This window comes from Cupressus sempervirens, chromosome 1, assembly GCF_028749045.1.
Source record: "Cupressus sempervirens isolate cs-2001-9-10 chromosome 1, ASM2874904v1, whole genome shotgun sequence".
Classification (NCBI taxonomy): Eukaryota; Viridiplantae; Streptophyta; class Pinopsida; order Cupressales; family Cupressaceae; genus Cupressus; species Cupressus sempervirens.
The window spans coordinates 600,800,844-600,812,785 of record NC_143118.1 but is presented as its reverse complement, the minus strand read 5'-3'; the positions used below and the strand labels follow the sequence as shown (position 1 = coordinate 600,812,785).

The 11,942-nt window shown below is 34.9% G+C and overlaps 1 protein-coding gene across 11 annotated transcripts; it reads right to left on the bottom strand.

Moving 5' to 3' along the window:
• Positions 1–2,371: 2,371 nt before the first annotated feature.
• GAUT4 (galacturonosyltransferase 4) lies at positions 2,372–7,441 on the bottom strand. Of its 11 annotated transcripts, none has more exons than XM_089832366.1 (10): positions 7,258–7,441; positions 5,685–6,373; positions 5,523–5,560; positions 5,374–5,415; positions 5,033–5,183; positions 4,887–4,957; positions 4,502–4,788; positions 3,872–4,229; positions 3,163–3,738; positions 2,372–2,955 (listed from the first exon to the last, which is right to left on the bottom strand). In XM_089832366.1, exons 2-10 carry the CDS (start codon positions 5,833–5,835, stop codon positions 2,680–2,682), a joined length of 1,950 nt encoding a protein of 649 aa, XP_089688492.1. In that variant the 5' UTR covers positions 5,836–6,373; positions 7,258–7,441; the 3' UTR covers positions 2,372–2,679. The 11 variants fall into 11 exon arrangements, with proteins under 11 accessions (XP_089688492.1, XP_089688532.1, XP_089688507.1 ...); XM_089832406.1 differs by having other exon boundaries at positions 4,514–4,788; XM_089832381.1 differs by having other exon boundaries at positions 7,266–7,441.
• Between the last annotated feature and the right edge of the window lie 4,501 nt (positions 7,442–11,942).

Below are 11,942 nucleotides of genomic sequence, written 5' to 3'. Positions count from 1 at the left end.
TCGGGTATTCTGAGTTGAATTCGAATTGGTCCCCTATGAGCTTCTTCGAGTTGAAATAAAATTACTTTCTATTAAAGCCATTGGTATGATGTGCCTTTTACGATTTAGGTAAAAAAAAATTAGTAGATGGTGGAGGCAGATAGATGGTCCATACTTGTCTTTAAAGATGTCTAAGTACATTCATTTCAATGCATAGCCTGTTCTGAGCAGAAAACTAAAGGTGTTGGTTGCAGGTATGTAATTTAACCCCACTTCCTACCATCTGCCTAAGACCTATTTAGGGGGACCTAAAACCTATTTAGGGGGACAATATCCCTTTGACAGCAAAAGTTTCTCTAGCTTTGCTATGGTAGTACTTGCATCATCTTTGATGTGAAATAGGTCTATGAAAAAAGCCAAAAGAGCTGAGAAAAGAGAGTGTGTATCTTTCATACAGCTGGAATGATACCCTTTATATTGGAATATAAAGCATACAATGACATCCAAGCCAAATATCCAAATAATTTAGCAGTGACTATATTACGAGAACTGATCATCAAAGAGTTGATTAAGAAAAAGAAAGAGTTTGTTACTAATTTGACTGGCAGGAGATCAGCACTCTAAAAATAAAAAATTGCAAGCAATTCTTACTGTTTCATAAGCTTTCTCGAGTCCATTAGCCAAAAAAATAATTTTACTCTATTCTATTCAAACTTTGTTTTGAAATAAAAAAAAGTTTCACAGAAACAAAAAGTAGATTACCATTTTTGGGAGCCGATTACCGTAAAAAATTATCTGTCCATCATAGCAAAATTTGTTCTGGATTTGTATTGAAAAATTGTATGCCAAATAGAACCGAACGCAGGCTGTCATTTTGTCAAGCAGAACTCCGTTAATTGCAACTTCTTGGTTCCGTGGATTTATAAGCTAAATAAATCAAACCAAAACTGCCGTTTAGTGAAAAATTAACTCGTTTGAAAAGAATCTACACTGTCAAGAAGATATTTCATACAATGTATCTGCATTTCTGCAAACTCTGTACTCCCCAGTAACACTATCTGCTGCAACGCTGCTTCCTTTGAAGGAGAGATTTATGTAATTTGAAGTTGTCAGAACATGCAGCATGCAACTACGAACAACAGGCCCCCTTTTAGTCAGTTGGATTGTATGATCTTTTAACGGTTAAGAAGTTATTATGGACATGGGTTCTGAACCCCAATATGGTCCCCATTCTGACATCCTGTCTCAACAAATAAACCCAATCTTACAGCCCCTGTTATCTTAGCTACTGAATCCACCCACCCCTCTACCAAAGATCTAAAGGAATTCTACATTTTAGTGGTTGAGAAAGAGCATCAGAATGCTAATGCTCCCGTTTTGACCGCACCTCACCCACTGAAAACTATTAGGTAGCAAAATTACATGCCTCCAAGTTCAAGGTGAACAGACGATAAACTGAGAGAACAATGGGTCAGGGGAGCAGGATCAGAATGCTTGCAGCAATTAGTTATAACATTTGAAAGACTTTTTAAGAGCAGCACCACTGGAACCAGAAAGCATTAACGGACAGTAATCTACTTAAACTCAATTGGCCATGAGAGTGAGGTTTTGATGCTGAAGATTACATTAAATTGCTCTATATGACCACAAGTTAAAGTTCTACATGGGTTAATGTGTCTGGGAAAAATTTAGCCCTAATGGTTCAGAAACCCTTCATTAGATTTGTTTCACAGAAGTTTGACACTCTTGCATTAAGGTTTCATTAACACCAAAATTTTAGATTCCCTCACAAGCAATCTCATACAGTTTGGAAGTTCCTCTGCCTAAACAAAGATTTGATGGACATCTTACTTCCAGTAAAACGGGAATTTTATATTTTCACATTGCAGCATTGCTGTAACTCTGGTGTCTAAAGAAAAAGGTTTCATTAACAATAGCCTTCAGGGAGACAAATGAATACTTGCCCTGGACCGTTGCTTAGTTTTGTACTAATAATAGACTCATTCTTTGTGAAGTTAGTTTCTAATTGCAAGAAAACAATCAACATAATACAGCTACATAAAAGCAATCAGCAACTGCAATCTAATCGCACACTCAGATCAGAGACATCTACATGGCAATATTGTAACATTCCTTGGACTCATCGTGTTCATCTTCAAATAAATGGTCGTTAGTATGTTTCTCTACATCCATCTTATTGAATTGGAGTGTTCAACATTAGTCAATAAGTAGTGACCATCTTGTCTGCATCTAGTGCCTTCTAAAAATACTTTATAAAATTGAAAACAGACAAATTGCACCTTTCACCAAAGGGAATGGTTCCAATGTTGAAGCGTGCACTTTATATGATCAAGAATGCTTTGAAATAACTAAATTTTAGTCTAGACTACTGTTTCTCTCAAAATAAATCGAATATAATGCCTAAAAAATTCTGACCATACAGCAATAACTTTAACAAATCAATTATTTTACATTCCAAATGTCGCATTTTATGTATGGCAGAATGTACTCCAGGGGAACGAATTCACCACCACCACCTTGCTTAGGCTTCACATTTAGACTCAGCTCAACTCCCAGCAAATAGAAAAATAGTAAGAACATACAATTTTTCTCAAACCTTCCACACACTTCTCGTAGAAAGGAACCAAGGGAGGAAACACTTTTGCAATAGAGGTTGATGCAATAACCCATTTAACAGATCTACTCACTAAGGTTGCATAGCTGTAAGAACATGTGATCATAGTTTACATATTTAGTCCAATGATGCTTGTACTTGCCAATTGCAATCTCCAGCCATGGTTTCATATTGCCATTAAAATGTATCACTGCCGCCCTTTCAATTACAGTAGAGCCAACATTAGGGTTATAACCAAGACCCAACACATGCCAAGATTTGTTCAAGACATATGTCAAATTATAGAACGTGATCAGCCCAGGCGGCAGGGTGCCTAGCTTCCATAACTGTCTATCCTTGTTCTGAAAGAAAGAGAGAAAGAACTTAGATTAATATCCACAGATAGCTTAAGTACAGTAATGAGAGATACAAAATAATCAAATAGGATCTTAAAAGGAAACCAAATAGCTAGAGAACTTTAGAGTCTTGGACCACTTGAATGTGTTGCATATATTAATGTACATGAAAAATATTCTAACAAAGCATGCATAAGGATACACTCTACTTACCAATCTTTGCCATCTATGATAAATCCCTGTTATGTTCTGCCTTTTCCATTCTTCCAGATCAAATATGTTCATTCCATATGCCCAGCCACAGGCATTTGGGTCAAAATTCTTTGCAATGAGAGGATTTGAGAAGTTAAGATATTTGTCAAACCTGTGGAAGCTTTCTCCACATGTTTCGACGGCACCAATGACCTTCCTTTGCATATCTATTTCCCAGAGAGCAGTCAGATCCTTTTGCACCACAATATCATCATCCAAAAAGAGAACTTTGTTGAGATTTGGAAAGATTTCTGGGAGGTAGAAACGAAGATGGTTGAGGATAGATAGATACTTTGGATTTCGATACTTCAAGTTGGAGTCTGCATTTGAATGGCGTATTCTAAAATAATATTCCTTCATGGATGCAGACCCAAGCTGTCTTAAAACTGGACTATAACTAGAATTCAGCCATGTAAACTCGTCAACAGTCTGAACCTGGATTGTTGCATTCCCCGGAGGATTTGCCAAGAACCACATTTTTATTGCAGGATAATTTAGCTTATCAGTCACCACATGAAATACATGCTTTTCTGGCTCCTGAAGTTAAAAGACCAAAAGGCCCCGTCAATGAACCATCAGTTAGTACATAAAACAGAAAGACTAATTCAGCTCTTTTCTAAATGCATCTTATTACTTGACTAAAGATTCAAAGAATATAGGAATCTCTTACCTTAGCATGAAACGCAGTGGAGTTCACCACAACTGCCGTTGCAAGAATATTGTCAGAAAATATTGCATAATGGTAGAGATTCTTGTCATCTAATTTTTCCTTGTTCGGAAACTCTTGTTCACTAGAAGTCAAAGCATAGTATCCAGAAGTCAATTGCATTGAGAGGCAATGCAGGCCTTTAGGAAGTGTTTTTGCTGCAAGCTGAGTCAAAAAAGTATTTTGTTTCTTGTGCACTCGAAGTAGTTCCTCTGTAGAGTGCACCATGGCTCGGAGCTTCTTTACCATTGCAGAACAATCATCATACAATTGCTTACCTCTGACCAACGTTTGTTCCATAGCCTTCATCCTGTCACCAGCACTGGATCCAATCCAATGACACAAAACATAAATTAAATTTCTTTTCATGCTGCACTAAAAAGACATAAACTTGTTTATTCAATTAACATGGCCTGCAACTACTAAAACTGATTATAATGGCCACTTACAGCATACCCCAATATTTGCTTCTTGCACCAAACTCAAGTATCTAAATACAACAGTTGATCAAATATTTATGTGGTTTTATCTTTTTTTCAGCTGTGCAACCTAGCAGCCATTAAAATTCTCTCAATATGGCAAATCAGCACTCACTGTTTAATGTACCTTCTTGGTAGATCAGAATCCTTGCTTGCATCACCAAGGGATCGCTGAAGCTCCTTCATGCGCTGCCTTAGCTCTCGTACATAGTGAGCATTGTTCCGAATAGGTCCCAGGTTTAAATACACCCTTGCCCTAATAAGTTGATCACGCATCTGCCTCACACGGAAATCGGGAATTACTTTTTGAATGTTTTGACTCTCAGTGCTCAGTTTTCCAGAACTCCTGGAGCTAATCTCTCTGGGCTTTGTTATTCCAGGTAGCTCTAGCTTTGGAAAATCCTGTTGAAAAAAAATCAGTCACAAGTAAATTTCCAGGAACAAAACAGAACAGTTCACTATTCAAAGAATGAGACAGAGATGTTATCAAGATATCTAACCTCTTCTCTGGAAGTCACATTCTCGGTTTCCTTCTCTTGCAAAGTGGAGGCAATGCCCCTACTCTCAATTTCTGCAAAAATAATTTGGGTGAGATTTTGTGGATGAATATAAAATATTTACCATAATCTAAATTTTCAGGCCTTACCACTTGTATTCCGTCCCAGATTCCTTTCATTCTGCATGGCATTTCCAATGGCTAGAGACTGTCCCTTGTTTAAATTCTCGTAAGAAACTGCAGCATCATTTTCATCTCTGTAAATGATTCCAATGGGCTCTTTAAGAAGGATCCCTGGTTCCTACTCAATGACAACCACCTAAATTTCATTACTAACAGGTACATCTATGCAAATGAAGTCAAAAAATAAAATCATCGAAGCTTCTCCAAAAAGACTTTGACCTAAAAGCAGTTGAAGGTATAAGTTTTACACAGACACAGATGATCAAAACACTAGACTGCACAATCTTAACAACAAATTCACAACCAACCTGATGCAGGGCATTTAACTTCCTTGAATCGCTGATAAAATTCTGCAGAGAAAGGTTCCAGAAAATCTGAGTAATGCTTGCAAAAATGGACTGTCTACAAGAGTGTATTTACTTCTGAATTAAAACCTTATTCCAAGCAGCAGACTTACAAGACTTGAAGAAGAATCTTCTAAGAAATCTCTGTGACCTGCAAGGCATGAAATTTACATGTGAAGCCATATAAAAATATCGCAAAGCACTTGCATGACTTTACTGCAAATATAAATGAATGCAGGAAAAAATAGCCAAACATGTGTTTTTGAAATTCTTACCAAAGGAAACACCAAAATTCCGCATTCTGCCCGTAAAAAAGACGAGAGGGGCCATCACTGAAAAGATGAGCAAGGCAACAACAGGCCTGTGGCACTTTCCACATCTCAGAAAATTTCGAGACGAATGGCCTTCTCCTCTAACAGAAGGCATTGCCAAGATCAAAGTAGAACCTGCTTGAGGCTATAAGCTCAAGATTTGCCCTAATCTTTTAATGTATAAGCTTTTAACCCAATCTGGGGGGCTTCCAAAATTCAGCCACGTCCCTGATGGTTGATATTTTTACAATGCAGACCGAAAAATACAGGCAAATAAGTTCATTGCTTCAAACCCTATATGACAAGCTCCTACCGATCGCAAATCTGGTGCCAAAAGAAGGCCTCAGGATCTGATAATTGACCCCTTCGACACCGTATTCTAATCTATGTGCACAGTTTACATAATTGCTCCATTCATTGGCATCGGAAATGTCACTTAACAGATAGCGTGTTCCAAGAAAAGCACGCGCTTAAGAACACAAACGCGGTCCAAAATGCTCGAAATAACAGAACAAAAGTCGAAACAATGTCCTTCGATAAATAGCAATTCCGATAGATTCGGCTCTGACTACCGATAAGAGGGACTTTACCCCCAAAGCTCCAAAACCTGCTTTATAATTTGCCGCAACAAGCTCCAGGTTGAGTCGCGCTACCTTCATCACATCAAATAAAGCCCTAGTTATGACTTACACGTCTCAAATTCGAGTTCTTTACATGCAAAATGCAAATTCGAGTTCAGAAATTACAAAGCCTCAGAAAATCGCTCAGATTTAACAAGCTGCAACAAATACTGTACAATTAATTTTTCGTCTTAAACATTTTAAATAATTACCCAGTATTAAACATCTCAGATCAAAATATTAACACATCATTCTAAAAACTCTGCCCTTACGTTGACACATTGCAGACAAATATAGTGCGCACATTAGCATTTCACGTCTAAAGCTAGCAGCGATACAGAACACAATACCGGATTAGTCCAATAAAGCGGCAAAAACTTCAGGCAATGCGAAATATTTAACATTTAGAATCAGATGCGTGCAAAAAAACCCGAATACTCAATATTTCAGGGCAAAATATTGAGAAAGTCTTACGACGACAACGAAGCCTTGCAATAAGATGACTTTCAGCTGGAAGCTCATGAGGTCGGTGTAGACCACTCAAGCACTCGTACTAATACAGAGACAGAAACCAAAATAATGAAAAAAAAAAGAAAACGTTAAATTTTCTACTGTTCAAACTATCACGGATACTTGCCGGATTTACATTTCACAGGGCTATCGTGGCAAACACCGTAAGTTAAATTTGCATTTTTAACTCTGATGAACAGCAAATTTTGACGGAACTTTATATCTGAATTTAGGTTATAACCATTACATTTAGATGAACAATTGCAGTTTGCTTTCACAGTGCCGACAAAAACAGCAATTAAAAAGGGAAAAACGATGAATTTTGAAAGTTTGGATGACAGCCGTTCGCTTGAAACCCACGACGACAGATTTAACAATTACAAAAGCAACAAATTCTCACAACTTACCTACATACCTTGATCGAATCCACTCCACACAAATGTAAGTGCTTCTCGGTAGTGCTATAAACAGAAAATACTCCAACTGTACTAAATTTTTCTATCTCTTTTCTTCAGTTTGAGCGGATTTCCCGTGTGTCTACTCGGCTTCCGACCTCTATTTTCGCTGCAAAGCTTACGTGCCCGCCTGCGTGATAATCAACGGAAATATTAATCGATTTCACATGGCTTTTTTGCCGGCTAATGACGGCAGGAATGTCACGTCGCCGTTGACGTTTTTCCGTTAACTAACATTCTTTCCTTTGAGCTTACTACAGCTTATTACAGTAGTTTTTTACATGGCGTTTTCTTTTTGCTTTTATGAGTTCCGCTTAAATTTTGTTATTTTGTTATTTTTTATTTTTTTGAACGTTTAAATATTTGCTTAAAGCGGAAGTTCTTTCCAACGTTTACCGTTAAATGCGCCTCGTAGTTGTTGACACTGACTCCTATCTTAATAAAATAAAATAAAACTATCTTTGTTAAGTCCGTTATTATCTCGGTTACGCTTTGCTTTTTACAAGCGGAGTGAAGCTGAAGTTTAGTGGATAGATATCGTACGAACATAGTTCATAAATATAATTTGAACACAATCCATAAAAGAACGATAATTGTTGTTAATTTTGAGGGATCCTGGTTTGGATTGTTCTATTAGTCTAGTAATTTAGCTTTATTTTATTTTATTGTATATGTGTAGGCTATACTATTGCAATCATCTTGTTAAACTAATAATTAATATTCTTTATTTCAACCAATTAGATGTAAGTGTTTTCTATATTTTATTTCAATTTTAATTTTTGTAAAGTATACATGTACATTTTTTAATTTCAAAATTTAAGAAAATTATTTAACCTTAATCTAATTGGCCAAAATGTTAGGATCTTATAGAAATGGATTTAGACAATATTTTAGGATGGTAAAAATATTGAATCAAAAACCAAGGTTAACATGAATTAATCATGGTATACTCAATTTGCATTTGTTTGTTTATAATGTTAGACTTTAAATTTGTTTTTTTTTAAATGTTACAGTATGTTATTTGATTTAATGTTAAAGTGAAGTTAGTTGGTTTAAAGTTTTCTTAACTACAAAATATAATTAAAAAATATAAAATATTAATGAAATTATGATTACAACTAATTAAATTTTTAATTATAAATATTTTTTTCTTTTATAAAATTATGTATTATTCTACCTAATTAAATTATAACAATTACGGCAAATACAAGCCACTATGTGGCACTTGTTTCTTTTGAATTTATATATTTGTTTATAAAAATAGAGAGAAAATAATGTGTGTAAGATTAGTTAGTAAAGATAGATTTGAGATTTGGATGTAAGGAGAAGAAGTATTCTTTTTGGATTTCATGTCATCTACATTTTGGATCATATTTCATGGTTATTTTGGTTGACGAAATGGTGTATCTAAAATTATTTAATGAAGATTTAGATGTAAAATGATCTAATACTAGTTATTTTTAGATTTTATTGTATCAACATTTTTAGATTAGTATTGTGGTTTCTAAGGAAAAGTCTAATGAGGCTGACATGACCCTAATTGAGAATAGTGGATTCAATGTTGTTGATTGTGATAAAGTTGGACCCGTCATTAAAGGTGTTGGGGTTGTTGGTTCTAACAACTCTGTTGATTCGTTAGCCTGGCATTTTGTGGCTGTCAAGATTGAGGAGGGATGGATTATGGTTAAAGGCAAACATTCAAAGAGGTTTCCATCCATATCTTCTCCTAAATCCCACAAGTTGGGAGCTAAGGGGAAATCTTAATTTTGTTGCTTGTTTTCTTTTTGTTGGGTGGTCAGTTCATTAATGACTTATTCTTTGTTGACCACCAGTTCGTGATAATGAGATTTTTGTGGCGTTGGACTCTCCTTCCTTTGTTTGTGTCATGTTCTATATATGCCCTGTTTATTTCTGAAGAGCTTATTGTATATCTTTCGGTTTAGTTTGCAGGTTGTCTTGCTTTGCACTTTCTTTGTATTTGGGTTTTAGGGCCCTTTCAAAACATGTTTTCTTAATCAAAAACATTTTTAGATTGCACTTTGTATTCTCTTCCTTGGCTCTCATACCCAAAAAAAATTGTGATCAAATTTAGAAAGAGCAACTATTAGTGTAATGGATTGTGGAAATCTAATATTAGAGAGGTGATAATTTATAAGCATTGATTTTATTTTGTTTAGTGTTAAAAATAGCCCTTATTATATCATCTATTGTCTTCATATCTCAATAAACCTTGCATGAAAAAGTTATTATTTCTTATAGGTTGTAGGTGTATGGTTTATAGATTTCATTTTGTTTTGTGTTAAAATTTATTTATTGTAGATATGAGATGTATGAAATATCATTTTCTTTAGCAAGTGTTGAAACTTGTCACTTGTAAGTATTGTGTGCATGAATCATTAACCTTATTTAACTTAGTTTTAAAATGTTATCATGACAAAACTTATGTTATAAGTTTGGTGTGCACCTTGTGATTATTGTATTGTACTAATAATTACAATATATTTTCAAATTGATACCTCATCCATTGGAGGACCACCCTTAGAGAAACCTATAAGATACATTGTGTAATGTGCCTTGCCACTCGGATTGTGTGTTATGATAGGTGTAAGAGAGCATTGGTTTAGACATTACAAGTAGACTAGGTTAAGCAAAGTTGATTTGTCATTTTTAATTAGGTGTAAAAGCATCTTGTAAAAGGTTGTGTTGCTTTAAAATGGATTATTTGGTGACTATTTGTCCCCCTTCATTGTAGGGATCAAGACCCTCTTTATGATTTGCATTCCATGTTTGGGTTTGGAATCATGAGATGGGAAGTATGGGTCTAGGTGTGTAATGCCCCGCCAAGAACCCAAAAGAAGTTAACCTAAAGTTTTACTAAGTTTGCGAAACATTTTTTAAAAGAAAGATAGCATACACAACAGTAATAGAATAGTGGAAGCAATAACATGCACTCAAATATCAACAACACATAGGATTTGTACAAGAAGTTGGGTCTAACTTTTGGCCAAAAAGTGGAAGTGTTTTTCCTGTTTTTGAAATATATTGTCAATTGATGCTAAAATTTGAGCCATTTAGAGATTAAATATAAAAAGACTTCAAGAATTAAAAATTGTAGTGCCTGGGATCTTCTTTTTGAATATGTAATTTATTTGTATACCCATATGATAGATTTTTTTTGGTATGGATCGTTAAAAATCACTTTTCCAAAATGTTTGTTTCAAGTTCACACCACGCTCGTGTATGAACACCATATTTGACACAACCAAATGAATTTTTGTGAATCCTTTTAAATGAAGTTACCTGACACACCAAAGATTGATGAGAATAATTTTCTTGAATTTTTAAATTAATTTTTAATTGACGATTAACCTAATTTCTAAAACCTCTTGTGTACGGACGCCATAATTGAATTTTTTTAACTTTAAAAGAATTGTGTGAGGATTGATGACATATAAATTAATTTACAAAATATGAAAAATTTAAAAAGTTATTAAATTTTTAGTGAATGTCACTATTTAACATTTAAGAGATACTTTTGATTAATAAATAATGGAAAAATAGCAAATGAACTCATAACACTATAAAATTTGTATTTTTGAAATTAGAACAGTAAGACCTATAATGGGTTTTTGTTTCGTCAAAAAATTTAATGGGGACGACCGTATAAAAATTACGACAATCCCTGAAATTGTCAATTAAATGCCTTAGTAAAAAATTGGTTCATAAAGGCATAGGCTTGGTGGGACCAATCCTATGCCATGCCTTTCCCCAAGGCAAAACCCCATGCGAATTCGCAGCCATGCCAAATTCCCACCCATGTCACTAGAATCAGGCACTCGATTTGTAATTCAAAAATCAGGTGCCCGATTTGGATTTAGACGTTAACCAAATCAGGCACCCGATTTATAATCGGGTACCCAATTGTTTAAAAATCAGGTACCCAATTTTTAAACAATCAGATATACCCACTTCTAATATACCTATTGGGCCCCAAAAGATGCCCCACATACCAATTTTCAATTATTGCAATGATTGAATGACAGTTTCGAACTGCAACAGTGAATTTTCGTCATAGTTATTATGTTTTCTTGTCTTCTTCTACAATTTGCAATCTGTTAATTTGAATTCAAAACTGGTGCAAACATGGGATCAAAACAATGAAGAAAGAAGAAAATAAAAGTTCTGACAAATGATGAGATTGCAACAAATAAAGAGAATGAAGCACAATGTCAATGAGAGAGAAGACAAAGAATTAGAGAGTTGAGCAATGTTTCAAAGGAGAAAGACATTGAAGATACCACAATGGATGAAGAGGCTAAAGAAGAGAACCCAATATAAGGAGATTCAAGTGCACATTCTAATCAAACATTCAATACAGGTGTGTCTCCAAACCCTCAAATTTTTTTCCATGATGAAATTGGTGATTTTTTAGAAGCAAGTTATGATTTAAATGATTTAGATTTTCTTCATGAGAATAGATTGTCAAACGATCATGCACAACAAACTCCAATGGAAATGCATGCCCCAAAAGAAATACCAAGAAAAAATGAAAATGAGATTCAAATTCCAAATAACAATGAAAATGAAATGCTAATTGAAAATAACAATTGTATGAATGTAGACATGGACACACCAAT